This window comes from Pan paniscus, chromosome X, assembly GCF_029289425.2.
Source record: "Pan paniscus chromosome X, NHGRI_mPanPan1-v2.0_pri, whole genome shotgun sequence".
NCBI lineage: Eukaryota > Metazoa > Chordata > Mammalia > Primates > Hominidae > Pan > Pan paniscus.
This window is the reverse complement of record NC_073272.2, coordinates 34,020,029-34,046,922: the sequence shown is the minus strand read 5'-3', so window position 1 is coordinate 34,046,922 and position 26,894 is coordinate 34,020,029. Positions and strand designations below refer to the sequence as shown.

General features: G+C 34.2%; 1 protein-coding gene across 1 annotated transcript in view; it reads left to right on the top strand.

The window, feature by feature from the left end:
- Window positions 1–26,894, top strand: part of DMD (dystrophin) — a 2,218,635-nt gene that overhangs the window by 1,101,639 nt on the left and 1,090,102 nt on the right. Inside the window, exon 44 of the mRNA XM_063601607.1 lies at window positions 19,604–19,751. Within this exon, the coding sequence (XP_063457677.1) occupies window positions 19,604–19,751 (148 nt within the window). The remainder of the gene's footprint in view (window positions 1–19,603; window positions 19,752–26,894) is intronic.

Sequence of the window (26,894 nt, the reverse complement as noted above, 5' to 3'; positions counted from 1 at the left end):
GCAAGTCACATCTTACATGAATGGTAGAAGGCAAAGAAAGTCCCCTTTATAAAACCATCAGATCTCATGAGACTAATTTACTATCACGAGAACAGCATGGGAAAGACCTGCCTCCATGATTCAATTACCTCCCACGAGGTCCTTCCCACAACATGTAGGAATTCAACATGAGATTTGGGTGGGGACACTGCCAAACCATATCGTACTAAGTGAGATAACGTACTCCCATCAGACTGGAACAAGTAAAAAAAAAAAAATAAGACTGTGAAAGGTCACAAACTCTCATTCTTGTAGAAATTTAAGTTGGTACAACCAATTTAGAGTGTAATTTAGCAATAATCTAGTTGAACTGAGGATGGCATGTCCTACCAAACAGCATTCCAGTTAATCACATTGAAGATAGCATGCTTGTTCTTAGGCTTCAATATTTTCTGTTGAAAAGAAAGTTGTCAGTCTAATTGGCATTCCTTTAAAATAGACTTGTTTCCTCTTGATGATTTTCACATTGTAATTTTGTCTGATTTTCAGCACTCACCAGTCTTTAAATGATTATGTAAGATTTTCATTGCTGAGGAGGAAATCCTATCACCTCAAATACTATCTTATTAGTTATATTTTCATTTTATTTTACCATGATTTTAAATGAATTCCTTAAAAATTTAGGTTAGAGAACTAATAAATGATAAAGAGCAAAATCATTCTTCATCCTGATAGCTGTTATGTGAGGGTGGAATGGTATGGCTGATTTGTTTTCACTGTCATTTTGTAAGTTGGAAATTCTTATTTTTTAATACAATGACAATATTTTTATGGTTAAAAAACACTAAAACTAAAACAATAGTCTGTTAATGACAAATTTAAGGGAGATTTCATTAAGTTAAAAATCCATGTTAAGGCATTATAAGATGAATAAATACTCCAAATGAAAACAAAGCGAAGGCCACTTTTATTTACCTTTTGTACATGATACTTATTTTTCAACAGTTGTCATGTTAGAGAAAGTTGAAAAAATTAAACAAGATACACCCCCTTTTGGCCTCTCACCTTCCAAAACTGTAATGGGTAGACTTCAAATTAAATATCTAATTCGACTCCTTTCCACTTCTACCCTCATAGCATTAGAGACATTTGGAAAAATGAAAAAAATATAGTATTTTATGGCAGGGTACCTCAATCCCAGAGCCACAGACCCGTACCAATCCATTGCCTGTTAGGGACCTGATTCGCAAAGCAGTAGGTGAGCAGCAGCGGGCCAGGGAAGGAAGCTTCATCTGTGTTTACAGCTGCTCCTCATCACTCCATTTCTGCCTGAGCTCCACCTCCTGTCAGATCAGCAGCCACATTAAATTCTCACAGGAGCACAAACCCTATTGTGAACTACTCGTGCAAGGGATCTAGGTTGCATGCTCCTTATGAGAATCTAATGCTGCATGATCTGTCACTGTCTCCCATCACCCCCAGATGGGACCATCTAGTTGCAGGAAAGGAAGCTCAAGCCTCCCACTGAATCTACATTATGGTGAGTTGTATAATTATTTCATTATATATTATAATGTGAAAATAATATAAATGATGTGTGCAATAACTGTAATGCACTTGAATCATATGGAAACCATCCCCCAACCCGGTCCATGGAAAAATTGTCTTCCACAAAACCAGTTCCTGGTGCCAAAAGGGTCAGGGACCACTGTTTTATGGGATAAGTGAAAGTTGGATTTGAATCCAACTCTACCTTTTACTTCCCATGTGAACATTAAAAGATGACTTAATGTCTCTGAATCTTTTTTTCCTTCTAAGTAATAACTGCCTTGCAGAGTTATTACTGGAATTGGCCATAAGGTAAAGAGGACACCAAATACAGTAAATAATAACATAATAATAAAGAAACCTTATGAATTCTATTCAGTGATATCCATATTGAGGTATTTAAGGTGAATGATACTGATGTCAGCAATTTACCTGGATATGCATCAAAAATATGATTGATTGATGGATGGATCGGAGGAAGGAAAAGATATGTGATCAAAACGAGTATAGTAAAATGTTCATGGTGGAATCTAGATATATTGATATCACTTGTAATTTTTAAAAATGTTATTGCATTTTTGAAATTTGTTATGTTAAAATATTGGGTGAAAATTCTGATGCCCTGGCCATGTCCCAAATCAGTTGAATCGGAATCTCTGGTGTATTTTTTTTTTTAAGATCCTTGGATGACTCCATTGTACAGCAAGTTTGCAAACCACTATTCTAACTTCTCACCACCCCCTTCTTTATAGCTTACAAAATTATATTTTTAAATGTCAAATGTCACAATTTCACTTTCCTTCTTCAAGAACTGATTAGACTTCTAGCTTCTCCTATGCTCTCATCTTGCATAACATTCATTTGCACATGGTTAAAACTGATAGGCAATAAATAATAACCCATCTGTCTTTTCCTGACCCAACATAACTAAAACCTTCCTTTCAAGGCGAAAATGAAATATAATCTCACAGACAAGAGTAGCTATAGACAACTAATTCTTTCTGGTCTCTTGTGGTCATGGGACTATTCACCACTGCTGTCCCTGCTGTCTATTTGGTGGACCAGCCAGTTTTACTGTGACCCATACCATGGCCCTTGAGAAGCATGAAGCTGCCGAAATCGCAGTTGTAGGGTTAATGGAAAACATGGTGAAGTATTGCTTACATATATATACAATTTTGGCACAAAATAAAGCCTAAGAAATTGTACCGGGCTGGGTGTGGTGACTCACGCCTGTAATCCCAGCACTTTGAGAGACCAAGGTGGGCGGATCACCTGAGGTCGGGAGTTCGAGACCAGACTGAGCAACATGGAGAAACCCTCTCTACTTAAAATACAAAATTAGCCAGGCATGGTGGCGCATGCCTGTAACCCCAGCTACTCAGGAGGCTAAGGCAAGAGAATCTCTTCCACCCTGGAGGCATAGGTTGTGGTGAGAGAAGATCACACCATTGCACTCCAGCCGGGGCAACAAGAGCGAAGCTCCGTCTCAATAAATAAATAAATAAATAAATAAATAAATAAATAAATAAAAAGAAATTGTACCAGGAAGTGGATTGGGAATGCTCTATATATTCTCCCCCTCCAAGAAGTTTTTTTAATTTATTGTATTTTGTAAGATCTGCAGCTATTTATTTTGTTTGGTACTCTTTTGTAATAAACTACTTCTGCATAAATGAACTCAAAAACTTTGATATTCATGAACCTTCATAATATTGATCTAGTACATCTTGCCCAACTAGCCCTTGGGCCATTCCTTCCATGCCACCGGTTGAAAAATATGCTCCCCACCCCAGTAACATCAGCATCAGACCTCTGCAACCAGAAAGATTCCATAGGTAATGAAATCCAAATGCTGGCATTTGGAAGTCAAACCAGTGTATTTTGAAATGGAAAGGCACGGGGAAGTGCATGGAGCAAGTACAGCATGTGCTACAACTTCAGTTCATACCCTCCTTAAAATACTGCGACTAAACTGTCAATTGCCCATTGATAGAGATAGTATCTTTTTCAGCTTTACACCTTCCGAATTCAACACACTGCTAGCTAGCCTCAGGACTAAGCACTCAATAAATGTTTATCAAAAGATTGAGTAAATGAATCAGTGGTGAAATAAAATATACAAACACATACGCTTCATACACATTTAGGAAGCATTTCTAGTGAGCTTCGTTGATATTTTATTTCTTAAAGGTTCTTTTTCTTTCCATGTTCATGTTATTCTTTATTTTTTAAAATGTTGCTTCTGCTTATTTCTCTTTCTACAGCAGCTATATTTACTTGCCTGAGAGCACAGCATATACAGATGTTAATCAAACTTTAGATGAAACACCTAAAATGATAGAAAAGAATCTGCTCTAATTAAATAATCAAGCAACCCCTACAGGTTTAGACATGTGCCTTCAGGTGTGGGAAAGAAAAAATTTGATGAATGTAGTAGTTTTATGCCAAGAACATTTCCCTCGTGCACCTGTTTTAATAAGATAGAATATAAAATAGCAGAAGGGGCCCGACTTTTGTGATGATATTTACTCATAAGGTAGTAAGTCAGATGTGATGACATTTTCTTTGACTTAGAGCTGCTATACTTGGGTCAGATTTCAGTTCAGTAAATTTGCAGTGAAGTTGTCTTTCTAACATGGTGTCATCCTGGAGCTGCCCTGCTCCCACAGTTACATACAGGCTAGGGAGTGGGTGGTGGGGGGGGGCGGGAAATCCTCTTAATGTTTATGGTGTCAGTAGATTCAAACTAAAATTAGCCTTACAGCCATACTCCTAATAAGAGGCCCCTGGCATATTTAATTCATTTAACAAATTTATCAAAAATACATAAACTGAAATCTGCCTTGAAATTAATTACTGTATCTCTATAAGAAAATATTTTGGACCCGTTCCCTCTGCCTTATGGGTGAAAATCCTGGCAAAATAGGTCATGTCTCCTGAAAATAGTTCTTATTTTCTTTACTACTTATGACCTCTTATAGCCTAGATGTTTTTCCTTGCTATTTCTAGTTGAAATGCTAATCTGGCATAATTTCTAGTTGAAATGCTAATCTGGCATAATTTCAGAACTAATTTTCTGTTAATGCCACTTGGAACATCTAAATTCCTCCTTTTTCAATAATACTATATTTGTGTGTTGCAAACACACACAAATCATACTATATTTGTGTGTATATATAGTAAATTCCAACTTATAAAAGTAAAATTGGAATTTTTTTCTTTCTTTGGAAAATTATTTTATAATCGAGAATTATAAATGTCACTTTTTTTAATGCTGCAACCTTTGAGATTGGTTTCAATAAAGTAAAACTTAGTAAACATTAAGAAAAATGATAGCTTGATATGTTCACTAATATGGTAAATGAAAACTTTTATGTGTGTATAGGCTCTTGTTAATTATAACTACCTTCACAGGAAAAACAGTCTTGTGGAAGGTAATGGTGCCAGTGAGAGAAAATAGAGAAAGTAGAATAGTAGTAAGAGAGAAAATAGAATTTCCCGTTTAGAATAAAGCTAAGTAAAAAGTGAATTGTTTGAGTTTTATTTATGTATTTGTAAGTGTGGTCTCATGCCATATATATTCAAAGATAGACAGAGATCTTAATCTTTAATTTTTTATGGCCAAGGAAAATGAGTCCCATGTAAAAGGGACATTTTCGTAAGCTGATCTCAAGTGGTGTATTTTGATTTGCCGCAGCAGTCTATGGAAGAAATATCGTTTTGGCTGCCTAAGAAGAAAAATGTCATACCTTTCTATTTTTTATTCATACTCTGCATATTTGGAATTCGTATTTTCACCATACTTTTGGGAAGATAACACGAAATTGCCTTACTTGCCTTGAAATCAAAATCTGCCATTCGTTTTAAAATAAAATGGCTTTTTCATCTCATTTTCCTTTAGCAGAAAAAAGTAAGTTAAATTTTTTTGTAGCTGTGTTAAGTGTACTGTTCCTCCCTCATTGAGAACGAAACAAAGACATATGATTCCATTTACTGTAATTCTTTTGGTTTGCCCAATTACAATAGCAGTAAAATCATTTACACAGTAAAATGTTTGAGCCTTAAAGGGCAAGAAGACTAAATTTAGCTGAAGATATACAACTTCCATGTGCCAATGAGGAAATGTATAAAATCAGTTATACATATTTTCCTCATTCATAGATATTGAAAATATTCATATATATGTATATGTATTTGATAACTTAATATTTTCTAAATAACAGAAATTATATACTGTATATATATTTGGGTATTATGATTATTGTTATTGCCACCATTGAGCACTTACTATGGGCTCAGAAAACTTCACTATATTATTTTTAATTCTTATAACAACCCTGTGAAATATATATTATGCCTATTTCACAAATGAGAACTCTGAAATCAGGAAATTAAATCACTTGCTGAAGTTTACAAAGCACTGTTAGGCAATAAAACAGAATTTCAAACTCATGTTTGCTTGTCTTCAAATTTTATATGCTGTACAACCTGATTGTTTTACTACTTGTTCTTAATTTCAAAAAAAATCTTCATACTAAAAGATGATACTTTGGGAGTTCTAAAGAACATGTTTTTGGCCGGGTGCGGTGGCTCACGCCTGTAATCCCAGCACTTTGGGAGGCCGAGGCAGAAGGATCACGAGGTCAGGAGATCGAGACCATCCTGGCCAACAAGGTGAAACCCCGTCTCTACTAAAAAATACAAAAAATTAGCCGGGCGTGGTGGCGGGCGCCTGTAGTCCCAGCTACTCGGGAAGCTGAGGCAGGAGAAAGGCGTGAACCTGGGAGGCAGAGCTTGTAGTGAGCCGAGATCATGCCGCCGCACTCCAGCCTGGTTGACAGAGCGAGACTCCGTCTCAAAAATAACAAAACAAAACAAAAGAAAAAAAACCATGTTTCTTTTCAGAAGGTATACTAATTTGAAGTGGATACCAATTATTTGTATTAAAATTACTTACGGATAAATTTGAATCTGCAAAAATTAAGTGCAACATTATTCTTTGGCACCTGTTATAGGAGGTAAAAATGGTGATTCAATATAGTTTCTACCCTTTGGGAGCATTTAGTGTGGTTTAGACGTAATGACACTAATGTAAATTAGAGTAGAATAAATTCTTTAAAGCAGGACAAAAGGAGTGTTAAAGACTACAAAGTTTCAGTTATGGATGATAAAATTCTGGAGATCTATTATACAGCATAGTGCCTATAGCTAATAATGCTGTTTCAGACACTTAAAATTTCCTAAGAAATCTTATGTTGTGTTCTTACCACCAATAACAACAATAATAAAGGGGACAAGAGGAAATTTTGAGTGATGACAGATATGTTTACAGCCTTCATGGTGGCGATGGTTTTGTGGGTGTATACTTATCCCCAAACTCTTTGATTTTATATATATATATATATATATATAAATATATATACACATATATATACATATATATAAATATATATACATATATACATGTATATATATAATGAAACTCTTTGAGATACATATATATATTTAAAATATGTACAGCTTTTTGTATGTCAATCATACTTCATTAAGGTGGTTACAAAAAAGAATCAAGAAAAATAATCACCCTAATAAAAAGAGTGTTATTAAAGAGGGGAGGGATTACTTCTAATTGGTAGTATCAGAAAGGTTCTCATGGAGGAAGGTATAGAAAAATTTAGGGCAATATAAGCAACAATACTTTAAGAAAAGGAATAATATAAACAAAAATAAACCAAAAGATGAAGAACCATCAAGGATGTTTCTGAAAAATCAAGAGAAATTCCATTTTGATTTGAGAGTATGAGGTACTTGTCATGATATATAATGAGAAGTGTCTAGAAATATGTTATTTTGAGAAAATGCTGCTTAGAAAGGAGGTTAGGTTATTTATTAATCCATTCCTTTGAAATATAAATTTCATGATCAGAAACATGTGAGTGTAACTATCCAATAACAACATGATTTATTTCCAAGAGGACTGTATATTATAGGAGAAGTAGGATTTTTTCTCTTTCACAAGCTAATACAGTGTTTACTGATTCAAATGACACTTAAAAAAAACAAGAAACAAAAAACATATACACTATAAGCTATCCTTACTCAACTATGTTATTGTCTTGCATTCCTGATAAGAAACTACAAGTTAGACTCCCAAAGTCTCAGTTTTCTCATTTGCAAAATGAATAAAATGATAGTACCTACCCCAAGGTGCTGTGGAGTATATTTAATCATGTACTTAATCTGAAGTTTTAATTAGAGTGCATAGCATATATTTGTGGTTGCTTTTGCTCCTATTTCTTGGTAAAAGTTCCTACACCTATTATATATGTTTTGTGTTTGAATGAAGAGAAAGGCATCATTATTTCAAATATCCCCTCTAGCCAACAAATGAAAGCTAAGACTTGGAAGGTAGGATGTCTAACACCATATCCTCTTCATGTGGACTATACAGTAGAGGATATGTAAATTAAGACTCAATTAAATGCTCACATTTTATAAAGGAGACCCTTGAATATATCAAATCCTCAGAGAGTATGTCAGTTTAAACTTATTAAGAAATTTAAATTATTTAACTTAGCCTGCTGAGTCAGTTTCTATAGTTGATTTCTCCAAAAGGTCTTGGTATTAAAAGTAGCATTACAGATCACTAATAGCAAACTATTTCTGCTACTTTGGGTATTTTTACAGGGTGCTAATTGTGCCAAATCAAGACATTGAAATTGCATAATTTTAGGTTAATATTAGCATAATCCTACATATTTTTTCAGAAGCAGTGCAGGAATAGTACACCCTGAATATTTTTCCATCATGATGGAATTTTCAAATATCACAACCTTTATATTGTCAGTTGTCTGCTGGAACATTATATTGTGTCAAAGATATTTATAAAAGAGAAGGGCAAAGAAAATTTGTGGAGTTCTAGACAATAGTAATATCAGGGACACTTTTGCTTTCTTTGTTATTACTAAGGAGTTAAATAATCAGATACCAAGCATAGATAAAGAAATGAATCTCTAACTATTATCAATTTATCTCAAGGATATTTATGGTGTTTTCCCCTAAGCCAAAATAGAGTGCTTAATTAAGGTCCCCCTAGCCCCCTAAAAACCACTCAGGCCAAGTTTCTGATATGTGTGTATACTTATATACATGTTAAAGTATATGTATGTTTGTGTGCACTTTCAGATCAAAAAGTCCTCGTTTATCTAAAGCGATTTCAGCTTATTGATGAGGCTTTTCTGTTACAGCCTCCTCCTCCACAGATCTGCCTGTCTAGAGATTTAAGCCCAATAAGAGTCCAGCAAAGTTTAAACAACACTTTAGAAATCTAAAGAATTTTAAGATTTATTTTAATAGTCTTAGTGATAACCTGAATTGTTTGTGAGTTCTTACAAATAATGCAATCAACATTTAAGTAATTTTATTATTTTTTTGTTTGTATAAATTTAAGGTATACAAGTACATTTTTGTTACATGGATATATTGCAGAGTGGCGAAGTCTGGTCTTTTTGTGTACCCATCATGCAAATGATGTACCTTGTCTCCATTAAGCAATTTCCTATCCTTCGCCCCCATCCCACCCTCTCGCCCTTCTGAGTCTCCAGTGTCTATTATTCCACACTCTGTGCGCATGTGTACACATTATTTAGCTTCCACTTGTAAGTGAGAACATGCAATATTTGACTTTCTGTTTTTGAGTTATTCCACCTAAAATGACCACCAGTTCCATCCATGTTGCTGCAAAAGACATGATTTCATTCTTTACCATGGCTTTGTGGTATTTTTCATTGTGTATATGAAATTGTTTATTCCATACGCAATTTGTGTGTGTGTGTACATATATATATATATATATATATATATATATATATATATATGCTAAGACTTAGAAGCTAGGATAGACACACAATGGAATACTACACAATGGAATACATTCATTCACACACATATAAATAAAAGAATATGTGGAGATATATCTCCACATATTCTTTATCCAATCACCTGTTTTTAAATAATGCTATTGACTTCTTTAAGGTGAATTTTATCAATATTGTTTTGGTTTAAAACACTCACCTTAAAAGAGTCACAGTCCCTAAATGTGCATCCTCATATTTAAATTAGGTCTCAGTAAATTTGTGCAAAGTGTATTCTTTTTAGGATGGTGTTGAACTTGCTAAATTATTTATCTTTAAGAATCATCATTTTGTGTCTTTTATTAATGAAAACAACAATTATGTGATTGCTGATATATTTGGAAAATGATTTCTGATGTAGATTGATTTTTTTATTCTAAATTCTGTATCGGTATTAAAAATTTATAGATTACTAACTGTATTAATATCGATAATACTAAATTTTATTGCTATTTATAATTTGGAGTGTACTTTCATCCTCCTGAAAAAGCTGAATGAGGTAGGCAGTATTATTCTGGGTTTATGTGTGAGATAACTGAGACTCAGAGGTAAAATAGTGTATCCAAGCATTCATGGCTCTTAAATGGAAGATATAAGGGGTTTGTGAAATTACTCATGGACTTTTTTATTCATTCATTCAGTTATTAAAATGTATTCAACATTTATCATGTACCAGGAACAGTGCTTAGTACCAGGAATTCAAAGGTGCATAAAACATCTTCCTTATTCTAAGAGGTACATAGTGTACTGGAACAAACAGCCTTGTAAATACATAATTAGAACATGAAGTAGTATGTTAATAGAGGTTTTCACAAAGCTGTGGAAGCTTGTCTTATGAAGTAACTAATTCCAAGGGAGAGAAGCCTTACGGAATAGTGACATTTTAGATAGGGTGGCATTCTAAAATACAGCAAAAGGCCCACAGTAAAAAAGGAATTTTGGTTGTTATGAAAATTTTCAGATTTTCTATGTTTTCAGTACAGTACACATGGTGGGCTATGTGAATGTTTGTATAGGGACCAAAGTAGGAAGTGACGTTGTCTGTTAGAGAGTGCTGAGAAACCAAAAATAGGGAGAGATGAGTTGGAACATGCTGAGGAAAAGTTATTAGGAGTTTTCAAGAAAGGCCATGACAGTGGGGCTAGAGAGAAGAGGCTAAATTAAAGAGTCATTTCTGGTTTAGAATTGATAAAATATAGAGACAAGCATGATAAGAAAGAAGTCGAGAAGTAAACGATGGTCTCAAGATTTCTAGCTTGGAAATCATTGACTAAAATTAAAACTAAGGACTGGATTAGGCCATTCTTGCATTGCTATAAAGAAATACCTGAGACTGGGTGTTTATAAAGTAAAGAGGTTTAATTGGCTGACGGTTCTGCAGGCTCTACAGGAAGCATAGCAACATCTGTTTCTGGGGAGGCCTCAGGGAGCTTTTACTCATGGTGGAAGGCAGAGCAGGTGTAGGCATTTCACATGGCGAATGCAGAGAGAGAGAGTTGGTGGTGGGGGTGGGTGGCTACCTACTTTTAAACAACCAGATCTTGGAGAACTCACTCATTTTCATGAGGACAGTACCAAGAGGATGGTATTAAACCGTGAGAAACCACCCTGATGATCCAGTCACCTCCCACCAGGCCTCACCTCCAACATTGGGGATTACGATTTAATATGAGATTTGGGTGGGGACACAGATCCAAATCATATCAAAGACTTGCATGGGAAAATAAGGAATTGTTGACATAACATCTTTGAGGTTCACATCAAATGTTCTGATGAGGATAGTCCAAGAAGCAGTTGGCTATATAGCTCAGATAAGGGCTGAAATTTGGAGCTATGTCATAATCAGCCTAGATTAAGAGTCAATAATCTCCTGCCCATGTGCCAATTCCACCCACCACTTGTTTTTGTAAAGCAGAATTGAATCCCAGCCATATCCATTTGCTTATGTTCCATGTATACCTTTTTTTGAACTTCAAGGCAGAGTTGAGTAGTTGTAACAAAAACCATACGGCCCACAAAGCCTAAAATATTTGTTCTCAAGATCTTTATCTGTAAAGTTTGCCAATCCCTGCTGTAGATGTTAGTTGAAGCTTTGAAAGCAAATAAGGTTTCATAAGGCAGTGTCCATACAAGACATTTAACAAGTTTACCTATAAAAACTAGAATTCCTTTGAGGGGAACACATCCTAGTCTCCATTAAGCACAGTACAAGAGTCCCCTATAATGGGAAAGAGGTCACTTTAGGTGTTGATGTTGGTGGTACAGGTCAAAGAAAATTTATCTTTGCTGTATATTCAGAATGCAATAAGTGAAGTTATGAGAAATAAGGGAAAAAATGTGTAGAACTTCAACAGTGAAGAGAGGGGATAAAGGCATGAGAATGAGTTCCTAAACTCAAGTATTATAAACACTGTGAGAAACTTAAAATCAAAGTATGACTCCAAACGTATTTGAAGCCTGAGAACAAGGCTCACAACCTAGGGAGGATTAGGGATCAATAAAATAGAGTGTTAGAAAGTATAATGTCAATCCAGAGTTGTAAAAATATCAGCATTGAATATATTGAAAGCAGTAAAACTGAATGAGGAGACTATCATTTTATATCACTGTGTTTATTTCTTTGCCTTGTTCTATAAATATTTCAAATTATAAAATTTTTATTAACAGTGAGAGCAGAACTACCAGAGTGAGCAGATCAAAATTGGGACAGATGCTTTTCACTGCATACACTTTTATTTATCTGCTGTTCATGCATTATCTTGTACAGTGCACATGTTTTACCTAAAAAATTAAAATGGAGTCTCCTGCTTAGAAAAAAAGTATATATTCTGTTTCAAACCATATACAAAAATAAAATCCCAGATGATTAAAAACCGACATGAGAAAAAAACAAATTGATAAAGCTTTTACAGTAAAATAGAGGAGAATATGTTAATTAATATAGGGTAAGAAAAAATTGCTTACACAAATGATGAAGCACTAATCATGAATAAAAATAAGAAAGTGGACTACATTGTATATTAATAACATCTATACATCAAAAGACAGCACTGAGAGAGTAAAAATGAAACCCCCAGAGTAGGATAAATTATTTGGAATACACACATAATGGATGAAATGTGTGTATTCATAATTATAAAGAATTCCTACAAATCTTTCAGAAAAGAACAGATAATCCAATAGAAAAATGGGAAAAGTTCTTGAAAAGTGAACCATGGCACAAAAAGGGCTTGTGGCCTGCTGGCAATATTCTGTATCTTGACCTGGATGGCATTTTTAAAGTGATCACTTTATAGTAAATAACTAATGTGTTTTATGCATCATAGTAACGTTAAGATTTTTGTCATCTTTACAAAATAAGAAATCCAAATGGCCAATAAATATATAAAGAATTTCTAAGTCCCATTAATGGTCCAGGCCATGCAAATTAAAACTAAAATGAAATATCACTGCTTACCAACCAGAATCATTGAAATTTATAAGTCTGACAATTCCATGTGGTGGTGAGAATATGCAGCAATTAGAAATTTCACACAATGTTACTTGGTCTGTGAATTGTAAATAGAAGTGTAAAATTACACTACTGCTTCTTGGAGTGAAATCCATTTGGCACTATTTAGTAAATTCAAAGATCTGCATAACCTATAGCCCATCAATTTCACTTCTATATATACACTCTACAGAAATGCATATGTTCATATTCCAGGAGACATGTTTGGGAATGTCATAGCAGCAAAGTAATAGCCCCAAACCAAAACTACTTCAGTATTTATTAACAGTAAAATTTGCTATGGTTTGAATGTGTCTCTTTCCAAATTCAGGTGTCGATAATGTGCTAGTACTAAGAAGTAGGGTGCTTAAGTGGTGATTAAGCCATGAGGGCTCCTTCTTTGTTAATAAAAATAAGACCCTTATAAACAAGGCTTCACGCAGCATTCAGTTAGCTTGCTCTCTTGCCCTTCTACCTTCTGCCTTGTGAAGATACAGCAGGAAGGCCCTCACCAGACACCAAATGCCAGAGCCTTTATCTTGGACTTCCCAGCCTCCAGAACTGTGAGGGAATACATTGGTATTATTTGTAAATTACCCAGTCTCAGGCATTTTGTTATAACAGCACAAACAGACTAAGACAATCATACAGTGAGAAATTAATCAACAACTAATAAGCAAAGATGTAGATTAATCTTGAAACTATGATATGGAGTGTTCCATTTGGCTGCTGGAAGTTTTATTTCTTGGTCTGGGTGATGGTCACCATGGGTTTATATGAATGGTTCCCTATATTATGTTTCACAACAAAAAGCATTTAAAAAGTAAATATATGTAATGTACTCAGAGATAGGCATGGCCAACCATGGATTCTATGCTGAAATAATGATTCAGATTTCATCAGCAGGCTAATGACACTGCCTATTTAAATACTTTAAGTCCTGAAATTAAAGAAGGTAATTTCTCAAGAAGGAATTTCTAATTTATGTGTCTATTCCCCACTAGAGAGACACTAGCATGGCTCAGATTCTATGTTGGTCATTTTATGTGCATTTAAAGTCTTAAGCCAAATAGAGGTACACTAATAATGACAACAACTACTACTACTCATACTTGTGGAACACTGCCAGACGCTGTTCTAAGAAATTTGCGTTTTCATTTGTAACTGAGCTTACTTGAATCTTCTCTCTTTTTTTCTTGGTTAATCTAACCAGTGGTCTATCCATTTTATTTATCTTTTCAAAGAATCAACATTTTGTTTCATTGATCTTTTATATTTTTGTTTCAATTTCATTTAGTTCTGCTCTGATCTTTGTTATTTCTTTTCCTCTGGAGCTTTGTGTTGGCTTTGTTGTTGATTCTCTAGTTCCTTGAGGTGTGATGTTAGGTAGTCAGACTGTGAGCTTTCAGGCTCTTTGATGTAGGCATTTGGTGCTAGAAAATTTCCTCTTAGCCCTGCTTTTGCTGTATCCCAGAGGTTTTGAATAGATGTTGTTGTGAATGTGGTGAAAACGGAACACTTGCACACTGCGGGTGATTGTAAATTAGTACAACCTATATGGAAAACAGTATGAAGATTTCTTAAAGGACTAAAAGTAGATCTAACATTTGATCCAGAAATCTCACTACCGAGTATGTACCTAGGGGAAGAGAATTCATTATATCAAAAAGACACTTGCACGCATATGTTTATAGCAGCACAATTCACAGTTGCAAAGATATGGAACCAACCTAAGTGCCAGTCGACCAATGAGTGGATAAAGAAAATGTGGCATATATTTTCATATACCGTGAAATACTATTCAGCCACATACCATGCAATACTACTCAGCCGTAGAAAATAATGAAATAATGTCTTTTGCAGCAACTTTGATGGAGCTGGATGCCATTATTCTAAGTGAAGTAATTCAGGAATGGAAAACCAAATACTGTATGTTCTCACTTATAAGTGGGAGCTACGCTGTAGGTACACAAAGGCAGACAGAGTAGTAGAATGGACTTTGAAGACTCAGAAGGGGCAGAGTGGGAAGGTAGTGAGGGATAAAAAATTACCTTTGGGGTGTAATGTACACTACTTGGGTGACACGTGCACTAAAATATCTGATTTTACTTCTATACAATTCATTCATGTAACCAAAAATCACTTGTATTCCAAAGACTATTGAATTTGAATTTTTTAAAAACATTAATAAAATAAAAGATGTAAAAAAAGAAATTTATATATACTCACTTATTGAGCTCCCACAATTAACCTTAGGAGGTAAGTACTTCATAATTGGTAGTATACTTATCTTTTACTAAATATTTGTATTACTTGGGAAGTTGAGGGGTGGGGAGAAGTAGCAAGGTACTATGATTTGGCGCAGATAACTAACTTTTATTTATTCGCACATACAGTTTGGACCATGAGACACTAGCCAAGGTCCCCCCTCCTCACCTAATCAAAGATGAAATATGTGGGATGGGATGAAATAATCAGCAGTCCAATGCTGAGTTTCCAGACCTAAGTATAAAGCAACAATGGATATGTCAGAAGTCTACTAGGGTGTTATTTATTTAAATCTATTTCATGGAATTTACTACCACCTTAATGGCCCGAAAGTGTTAAAGTATGTCCCAGAGTACCGAATTACTCCCTAAATGTAATTTATGCTTGAGAATAATCTGACTAACTTGATTTAGAACATCAGAAAATAAGTTACGCTACACATAAATGAAGCAGCAGTGTAATTTTAAATACCGGTTGCATAGTGAATGAGAATTTTAATATTTGCAAAATTCTAAAATCACTTGATTTATTATCCGTATGTTTATACTGACATTTTCTGCCCTTTATTAAGTTCCATCCATATTTCTTCTTACTGCCAAGAAAAAAACCTTTTTTTCCTAGAAATATTACAGCAGGCAAAAATTATATTTGTTTCCCTGAATGCTATTTTTGATGTCTCTACTTGTTTCTAGTTGTTACCATTTGCTTCATTCATGGGCAGTCCAATTAATGGAGCGAGACAAATTTAGGAAGCACAGTGACTAATTAGATATTAAATTGGTAAATCTAACTTTGTAAAACCAGAAAAAAAAATACATATTTTTTTCATTTGGAATTTTCCTTGGTGGAAAAGAGTTTAAGTTTATAAATAGTCATGATAAAGAATGTAATGTTACGTAGTAAATTCAAGAATAGATTTAGACTCTGCTATTAACAACACCTATTAAATACTGAAAAGTGTACTTTAAAATTTTATGTGAGGCTTGAAATGGAGTCTAAAGTATTATTACTCACATTAAATGTCATCACATGTAAAGCCCATGATTTTATTCTTTAATATGTTGTTTGAATAGTTACTTATTTCAACAGTAATTTCAATAATAAAATTAAATCAACTTTACAGTTTTCAAAGGTTTAGCAGTTGCATGCTGTAATAAATACTTCATATTTATATATTTATAAAGTGACAGCATAAGTCATTTTTATTAGGTCCTTGAGGATGCAAAAGTTTGGATTATACGAGGAGACGAGAGAAAAAGGGAAGAAGGGCATTTCAGAAATATGCTACCGATATGCAAATTCACAAGTCCTAAGACAGTAGCAGGGGTCGGGCAGAAAGTCCATCCTGCCTCCCTCTTGTGGGCCTGGAACAATGGTGTAAGTGGAAGGCCTGTTCCCCTTCTCTTCCTACCTCCAGCTCTGTCTTACAGAGCTACGGATACCATGAGCAAGTGTATGAACCCTTATGGTTTTCTTCTCTTGGGAGAATGTAAAGGAAAGATAACTTGTAGATAACTTGTAAAAAGGAAAAGAATTCAGGGTGAGAGGGGGATTTGTTGAGTTTGGTAGAGGATGGCAATTACCAATATGATGAGTGATTGAGAAACAAGTCTGTGCAACAGGTTTGAAATCGAAAATCTTTGAGGTGTACAGGATCCTGAAATGAAGAATGGGCATTTATAGCAGTATGTCAGAGAAACAGTCACCTCCTAGTAGCTAAAAGTGTTGGCAAAAGTATAGTTCAAGTGATTGGGTAGGAAAAACAGCAAACCAAGAGTGGAGACTGATGGTTGCTACAAAGGTGGAGTGGTAAGTCGTGACCAACTGGTACTTCTCTGTGCTCTGGTTAGCTGCTGACTGTTTCTCAGACTGTGGTAGCAGGAGGAGGGTTGGAGTTAGCAGTCATTTGCATATGAGACTGCCATTTAAAAAAAATTTTAAATTATTTCATTTTTCTGACTCTCAATATGAAAAGCACATTGTAGACAAATTGAAAAATATAGAAAGATTATATAAGAAAATATAGTCTCACCAGTATGGAACAATGCTAACTATGTTGCATAGATTTTTAGATTCTCATTCAAAAGCAACTCTTTGACTCCAGTGATGCAACTGCATGTAACATATGCAATGTGCAATTCATTTTTAAAGGGAATAAACTCTTACGATATATTCATAGGTCATTTATTGTGTGTTATATACCACTGAAAATATATGAATGCTAAATTATTAGTAAACATGCAAAAACATTCGCAAGATCATTTTGTTGTGGAAGGATATATTGTATCTGAATAACTCTAGAATACCATAAATCATCAAAGGCAACATTCTTATTTTTCACTAACTACAGTTAGAGAATACCTCTTTGGCTACCTTCGGTTGCCTTTTTTATGCTACCAAAATGCTGTCTGTTTTACAAGATTTTAAAGGTTAAGCGTATAATTATTCATTAAATACAATGTCTGAGTGCAATGTACATGTAGATACATTATTAAATTTTGGGTAGTTAATAAAAATAAGGGGAAAAAACCTCTAGAACTATCACTTTTAATTGTTTAACTGATAAAGTGAAGCTTCATCTTGGAAAAATAATTTCACAAGAGAGCATGTGCACTGGTAGAAAAGTGCCATTGAAACAAGAGATATTTGGGTTAGAAGCCTCTCTCTACTATTTAATACCATTTTCACCTTTTGGCAAATTACTTGGCCTCTGTTTTCTCCGATGGAAAATGGGAATAATAAATGTTATGCTGCAGGGTTATTGTAGGTGTCAATGAAATGATATGTCTGGCACTATAAAAGCACAGAGCCCGGTGCCTGGCTATTAGTAACTGTTTAATAAATGTTAATTCCTTTCTCTGCCCAGGACATCAGTAGGCAGATGTAGCAATTTAAAACTTCTAGTGTTACTTTAAATTCCTGAATGAAGGTAGAGGACTGAAAAGATATCATGGTATTCAAAAGTATGATCCATTGCTTCTTAAGAATAGAGTTCAGAAAAGCTTGACAGATTCCTGTCCTCTGAGGCAGCACCATAGCCGGTAATCTGTAGGATGGCTATTGGTTTAGTGCTCACAAATGCTTGCTTGGACAGGCCCCAGGAAATCTGGTAGACTGTAAGCCCAATAAGATTTCAAATCTTACTTTACGGCAGTGTTTTTCACCTTGACTGTACATTGAAATCACCTGGATGCTTTGAAAAATAACAGCGTCAGTGTCCAACCTCCAGAAATACTGATTACGTTGGTCTGGAGTGGAGCCCCAGGATCACTGTTTGGTTATTGTTGTTGCTGTGTTTTAAATGCCCCAGTTGATTCTTATGTGCAACTGTCTTAGGTAAACATATAGCCCTGGTTCATATTATTTCTGCCTCAGTCTCCTTTATGACTGGAAGGTGACCAAATACTTGTTTCCTAATATTCTTTCCATGTGTAGTATTAACACATTTGACTTGTACTAAGTTCCTGCAGTATTCCAATCTAAAATTTTAGTGACTACAATAAAATAAGAAGGATTAAAGAAGGCATCGCATAGTTTAGTATATCGGTTATTTAATGCTTACGTGTGAGCCTACAATATGAATTATATCTGTAATCTTATTTTAAATATTGACAGAATCTTTAATGATAGTGACGAATTATTGATTTATTGGTGTGATAATGGTATTTTAGTTATATTTTTAAAGTTTTATTTGTAATAACTATATGTATTTATGGGGTACAGTGTGACGTTTCAGTGTAATGTTTCATTGTGTAATGATCAAATCAGGTTTCTTAGCATATCCATAGCCTCAAACATTTATAATTTCTCTGTGGTGAGAAAATTTAAAATTCTCTTTCACTATTTTGAAATATACAGTACAATATTGGTAACTTTGTTCATCTTACTATGCAATAGAACACTAGAACTTATTACTCCTTTCAATTGATGAATAGACAGTTTTGGATCAAGAATAATATTGAAAGTGATAGAATTTATGAAGTAATTTTTATCCAAAAATATTTTGAAATTGAATATATTGCTTCCAAATAATTTATTACAATGTTAAGATATTTGTAAATTTCTAGAATTAAAAATATATATTTTTAGGAAAGAAAATGCTAATAGTCCAAAATAGTTGCTGTATCTTTCTTTTAATCAATAAATATATTCATTTTAAAGGGAAAAATTGCAACCTTCAATTTAAAATCATCTTTTATATTGAGTATTTTTTTTAAGCGTTGTGGGTACATGCTAGGTGTATATATTAATTTTTATTTGTTACTTGAAACTAAACTCTGCAAATGCAAGAAACTATCAGAGTGATATCTTTGTCAGTATAACCAAAAAATATATGCTATATCTCTATAATCTGTTTTACATAATCCATGTATTTTTCTTGATCCATATTTTTTACCTGCAGGCGATTTGACAGATCTGTTGAGAAATGGCGGCGTTTTCATTATGATATAAAGATATTTAATCAGTGGCTAACAGAAGCTGAACAGTTTCTCAGAAAGACACAAATTCCTGAGAATTGGGAACATGCTAAATACAAATGGTATCTTAAGGTAAGTCTTTGATTTGTTTTTTCTAAATTGTATTTATCTTCAGCACATCTGGACTCTTTAACTTCTCAAAGATCAGGTTGTGAAGGGTGATGGAAATTACTTTAGACTTTTGTTGTCATCATTATATTACTAGAAAGAAAATTATCATAATGATAATATTAGAGAGCGGTGCTATGGACTTTTTGTGTCGGGATGAGAGAGTTTGCCTGGACGGAGCTGGTTTATCTGATAAACTGCAAAATATAATTGAATCTGTGACAAAGGGAAGCATCGTAACAGCAAGGTGTTTTGTGGCTTTGGGGCAGTGTGTATCTTGGCTTTATGTTGGAACCTTTCCAGAAGGAGAACTTGTGGCATACTTAGCTAAAATGAAGTTGCTAGAAATATCCATCATGATAAAATTACAGTTCTGTTTCCCTAAAGACAATTTTGTAGTGATATAGCAATATTTCTATATATTCTATTGACAAAATGCCTTCTGAAATAGTCCAGAGGCCAAAACAATGCAGAGTTAATTGTTGGTACTTATTGACTTTTTTATGGTTTATGTTAATAGAGAAATAGCATATGGATGATAATCAGTGTATAGTTTAATTTCAACTTGTGGTGTCCTTTGAATATGCAGGTAAAGATACATTAGATTGTCCAGGATATAATTTGGTTGCTAAATTACATAGTTTAGGCATAAGAAACACTGTGTTTATTACACAAAGGCTTAATTATTTTTGCATCTTTTTTAGCTCAAATTGTTCATGTTGCAATAGTCAATCAAGTGGATTTGAATTGTAGCCAATTTTTAATGCCAGAAAATACTGATTAAGACAGACGAGGGCAAAAAACACCCAGCAGTTTATTAAATACTTTAGATATTTCAAAATGCTGGATTCACAAAAGCAATATCACATTTGACTTTACAAGTCTTCATTCTCAAATATGTTTCCATAGTAAATATGCCTTTTGATATTAAGGAGTTAAGCATTTAAACACCTATTTATATGATAAGCTATTTAAACACAGAAAATATTTTTAAAATCTTGTGTAATTATATGTGTATCAATCAAACTTGTATGCACACCAGCGTTGGCATTTGTATAGAGAGGAAATGTATGGATTCCCAATCTGCTTTAATATAGAAGATACATTTTAAAAATAGCACTGAAGTGAATTTTGGGCTAATGTAGCATAATGGGGTCTCTGCCTGAGAGGCAGAAATATATTAGAGTTATATAAAATGTTTTGGGGTAGATATAGAAACCACTTGCCATTTTCAATGATATCCAACCCAAGGTAGTTATATATTTTAATTTATATTTTATTATCAAATTAGTACTTATTGTGAAAAAAATCAAGTAACATAGAAATTTGTAAAAGTACCTCCATTCTACTCTTTGGAGGATAGTTGTTCGGTATGAATTTTGCTACATATTTCAGGCTGGGTTTCTTGGAAAGCCATTGTAAAATGGAGATTTGTATGTAGAAGGTTAATTAGGGGGTACTTTTACGATGAAGCAATTTGTTTTGATGTAACTTGGTGTAGTTTTCTTCATGTTTCTTGTTCTTGAAGTCAGTTAAGCTCTTGAATCTGTGCATTTAACATTTCATCAAATTTAGAAACCTTTCAACCATTTTTTTAAAAAAAATGGAACTCCAATTGTACATTTATTAGGCTCCTTAAAGTGCCCCACTACTCACTGATGTTATGTTCATTTTCTGTTTGGTCTCTCTTTTCTCTGTAATTTGTTTTATATAATCTCTATTGTCAAATTGACTAATCTTTTTCAAAGTCTAATCTATGGCTAATCCCATGTAGTATATATTTTTAACATCAGACATTTTCATCTCTTAGAAGTATAATTTGGGTCTTTTTATTTCTTCCATGTGTCTACTCAACATGTTCAGTCTTTACTTTCTTGACTATATGGAATACAGATATAATAACTGTTAGAATATTCTTCCCTACTAATTTTATCATCTGTGTCTATTCTGGGTTAATTTAAATTGATTTATTTTTCTCCTCATTAAGTGTGTTGTTTTACTGCTTCTTTGGATGACTGGTAAATTTTGACTATATGCCAGACATTGTGAATTTTAATTTAGTGCGTGCTTGAGACTTCAAATAAATTCAAATATATTGAAATAAATATTCTCAACCCTTGTTCTGGAACACAGTTAATTTACTTGGAAACAATCTGATCTTTTGAGAATCTTCCTTTTATGCTTTGTTATGACCAGAACAGTGTAAGTTTAGGGCTACTTTTTCCCCACTACTGAGGCAAAACCCTTCTGAGTACTCTCTCTGATGTCCTGTGAATGATAAAATTTTTCACTGGGGCTCGTGGGAACAGGTGGTATTACTAGCCACGTGTGAGCTCTGGTGATTGTTTCCTTTAATTCTTTCATGAAGTTCTTTCCTTAGCTTTGAGTGGTTTTCTTGCATACATGAACTGATCAAGACTCAGATGAAGAATAAAATAAAGCTTTCTACAAATCTCCAAAATTTCCTCTGTGTATATATCACCTCTCTGGTATTTTGCCCTGTGATCACTAGTCAACCTTGGGCTGCTGAAACTCTCAGCTTCATCTTTTAACAAAAGCCTCCTGGCAAGGATCACTGTCCTTCAATGTCTGATGTTCAATGTGTTGAAAACCATTGTAGCATATATTTTGTCGTTTTTTTTTTTAAGTGTTTCAGGTGTTTCAGGCAGGAGATTAAGTTCAGCCTCCTTTACTCCAACTTGAAAACAAGTCCAAAACAAACTATTTTGATGTAATTTGATCTTTTAATACATTAACATTACACAATTTTGTGAATACATCATAATTTAAAATTTTCAGAGAATGTCTAATGGTCCTCATTTCTTGACAGTGTGGTTTAGTTGAAATTGATGAACATTTTATCAAAACTTTTCCCCTCAGTTGGATACTTTTTTTTTTTTTTTGAGATGGAATTTTGCTTTTGTCACCTAGGCTGGAGTGGCATGATCTCAGCTCACTGCAACCTCTGCCTCCAGGCTTCAAGCAATTCTCCTGCCTTAGCCTCCCGAGTAGCTGGGATTACAGGTGCCCACCCCCACACCTGGCTAATTTTTGTATTTTTAGTAGAGACAAGATTTCACCATGTTCGTCAGGCTGGTCTAGATCTCCGACCTCAGGTGGTCTGCCTGTCTCAGCCTCCCAAAGTGCTGGGATTGCAGACGTGAGCCACCATGCCTGGCCAACTGGATAATTTTAAAAAGACTATTTTATTTAGTCTATTTTTTCTCAATCTATAGATGAAATAAGAAAAATCATTCTAGATGTCCAAGGAAAAATTCTTTCAGAAAAGAGCTGTGAATGATATCACAAACCCCCCAAACAGTTAAGGTATTTCTTTCCTGGTTATTTTATGTCCAAAATCATGCATATGAACATGTGCACACACATGAGCGTGCACACACACATGAATACATATACACGCACATAATGTACCTTAGGTTATCTTTCCATTCTGAGTAATTGTCTTAAAATGGGTAAAATCAACCCTGTAAGATACCTTCATCGATAAGGCAAATCAAAGCTTTGGTAATTTCTGCTATCTTGGCCTTTGTTGACTGACTAATAATGAGTAAGAGAATGAGTTTCAATATTTACTATGAAATTATTTTAGAAGACAGGATGTAGACAGTGGCTGTTAGCAGACAATTGTTTGGCATGAGCCAGTAATGGTTACTGTGAAAAAAATCAACCAAGCAGCCCATATATTAAACAAACACTCGCAGAAGCACGTTGGAGTCTGAAGCCTCATATGTACAATTTTCAGTAAAGAAATAACTTTTAGATATGAAATAAAGAAACAGATATATGTTGTAAACTTGTCCCTATGTATTTTGATCAAATTGCATCATATTTTTTTCACTTTAAAAAAGAATTTAGTGCTTTAACTCAGACTTAGTGTTATCATTCAAAATATACTGACTGCCAATAGCAGCAGAAAGATAATCTGGTTCCATGCAACTCTATTTTTTTCCTCTGTCGCAAGTAAAAGACAAAATTCAGTACATGAATTAGTGCTTTTTGAAGATATTCCAAAGCAATATACCATGCCACTATGGAGAACCTCTCTAAAAATATCCCATTTTTTACCTGAGAAAAATATTGATCATGTTATATGCCACTCAAATTGGCTTATTAAATTCGTTGAATGATATCAGCATCTCTTAATGCATTCACTAAACAAGCAGTAATTGAGTGCATATACAAAGTTTTATCATCCACCAAAATAGTGACAATCCACATTAGGCTCTAATAGAAGTTTAGAAAAGGGGTTGAGAGGTTAAATGCTGGACTCAGAAAGTATTTGGATTCAAATCCCAGGTCCTTTAGCTTAATAGTTGTAGAATCTTGTGAAAATATCTTAAGTCTTTTCATGTCTCTGATTTCTCTTCTCTAAAATGGAAATATAAATGAGATGTGTATAAAGCCACTTGGAATAGCATTTTCCACAAAATAATTACTCATTAAATGTAAGCCCCTATTATAACTAATCACTCTTTATAAGTGATTAGTTCATATCAATACAAACTAAAACTTATTTACTGAATTATTGTCTCTAAACATCCACACTGCAGAAAAACCAACCTGGAAATTTCATAAAACCTTATTTTTATGTAGTATAATTTCTTCTCAAAGCATAAGGGCTCTTGGATTAGGAATTGAGGAAAATTCCAATTCAGCCAAATGCATCTGTTTCAGATAGCTGACACTTCTGCCTACTCATTTCCTAACTAACAAGAAGAAATGTTAATGGGAGTTTTCAAAGGAAAAGCTGAACACCATGAAGGAAAGTGACACAAATAATGTTAGCTCATATAGTGACAGGGTGAATTTGTGTGCTTTCAAGTACCTTCAGTGAAAATAGGAAAGTAGAAATTATAAAATGCCCTAACATTTAAATCTAGCGTGTTCTTGGAGACTAGGAAAAAATAAGTTTTAAAACATGGGCTATAATAGAATGAGATGGAAAATGTTTGTAGTTGCCAGTAGAAACAATAACAATTACCATTAGATTAAGTATTTAAACCAGCTGAATATTTTTATTAATGGAAATGGCATCTGTTTTATGAAATAATGCTGCTGAATGAACCATATTAAAAATGTGAACGTTGTCACAGACATACAAGCCTGAGACCCTAAAATCTTAAGGTATTCCATTTGAAATCGACCTTAAGACATTAACAGTAGTGGTATTGTTTAGATGAAATTTTTTAGGCTTTAAATCAACAAATGTTAAGCAGACATGGGGAGCGAAACACCAGTGTGTTATTTTGACATGAATAAACTGCTGTTTTTAGGGAAAAAATATAGTCTTGTTAAGGTTAAGCTAATTGGTTTTCTGGTATCTTTTGCAATGTTAGTGTGTTTTACTGCTCCATAACCTATGTTATATGGTAAATGTGCAATACGTTTATATATGTTGCTGTAAAGAAATGTAATAAAAAACTGTTTACTTTGTGATATGAAAGTAAAAATTTCTTCATTGTCATTGAGCATACAGAAGTAAATATGGATTACATATGTCATATTTTAACGTGCACATGGTCCCACCATCAAATGTTGAAAAACTTATAGTTTAACGTCATATTCTATTGAAGAAAAATACACTCCCTTTTCTCAAATGTGAAACGTCCAGAGAGAATGGAAAATTACATATAAAGCATGTAGTTAGAGCCTGGTGACCCTGCTGTGATCTCTCAGATGAGGAATGAAAGGGAGAAAGAAAGAGCGCACTGGTGCTTTGGAGTTGAAACAAGGCAAAAAAAGAGTACAAAAATCTCAAAGCCAAGTTTAGCCGCTCTTCAGCTCTCCCTTTAGCTGCTCTTCAGCTTTACCTTACCATGGTTATTAGTGATTGAAGAAAATTCTAAAGCACTTCTTAAAGGACCCAATTCTGAAGAGTTTAGATTCAGAGAGCACAATGGAGTTGGAGTGACTCCTGCTCAAAAGTTTGAGACAAGCGAGTCCATGAAAAGACTGTCCTCCTCTTAATGGAAATACCCAGATTTTCTCATTCTTCTCGCCTTGCTTTCAGCACTCGCAGCCCAGAAAGCCCTTATCTAACAGGTACTGCCGTTGAAAGGTCATTGACTTGTACAAAAATGATGAGTGCTGAATAGATGTGCTTAGGTCACTGACAGTATCTGCTACAGAGAATGAGTTTTCGTATTTTTATTAGGATACACCTAACATGGCAATCTACTGCCTCAAAGAACTCTATAGGAGGTAAGTGAATTTATATTAATACAGATTGAATTAAAGGATAATCTAGAAAAAGGCATATGATGTAAAAAAATCAGATACAAGTGTATTTTCTGTATAGTCAGTTTTTACATTGTGATTTCACCAGCTGGCTGCTGAGTTTGACGGCTTCTTAACAGCCACACTGCTGAGATTCAAATGCTGATAGAAACTTTGATGGAAAAATCACTGGAGTAAATATTTCTACCATCTGTTGCCCTTCACTGGGACCCTAACGTTAAGAATAATTCATACCATTGCTTGTCCTTTATATTTCCCCAGCAGTAATAAAATTTCATAAGATTTTGTTTTGTGGTCACAAAGCTATCCTGGTTTCTGTAACTAGAAGACATACACTAGCATAAGGGAATCAGCGGGAAAATTTACTGCTAAGAGAATTTGTCTCTGGTCACTTACTTTAAGGTTACAGCAATGTGTAAGTGTGGGAATACATTTTAAAATGAGCTTTTCAAAGTTATTAGCTGGTAGTGGCATGAGAGTTAAGTCTCTTAATACAGTTAAACAGTTGGGCACTTCATCCTTGCGTAAATATTGTTACCCTTTTATTGCTGCTTGGAAACTCCTCTGCAACTTTTTGGCCCCTATCCATCTTTTCAGAAGTAGTAAATAACCAATTTACTGGGAGTGTGGTACCAGGCAGAAATTCCGAGAGGGGCTTTCAATCCTTGCCCGTCAAGTGTATCTTTCAGAAATAAGTATATTAAAATAATTGGATAATTTCAGTGGCTTGTTATTAGACTTCTGTTGTCCAGCATGGCATGTTTAAGAAGATGACAGATTTTCATACATTATTGGAAAGAAGAACAAAAAACATAACTTACTGTAGCAACCACGCTAAAGAACTGCTTA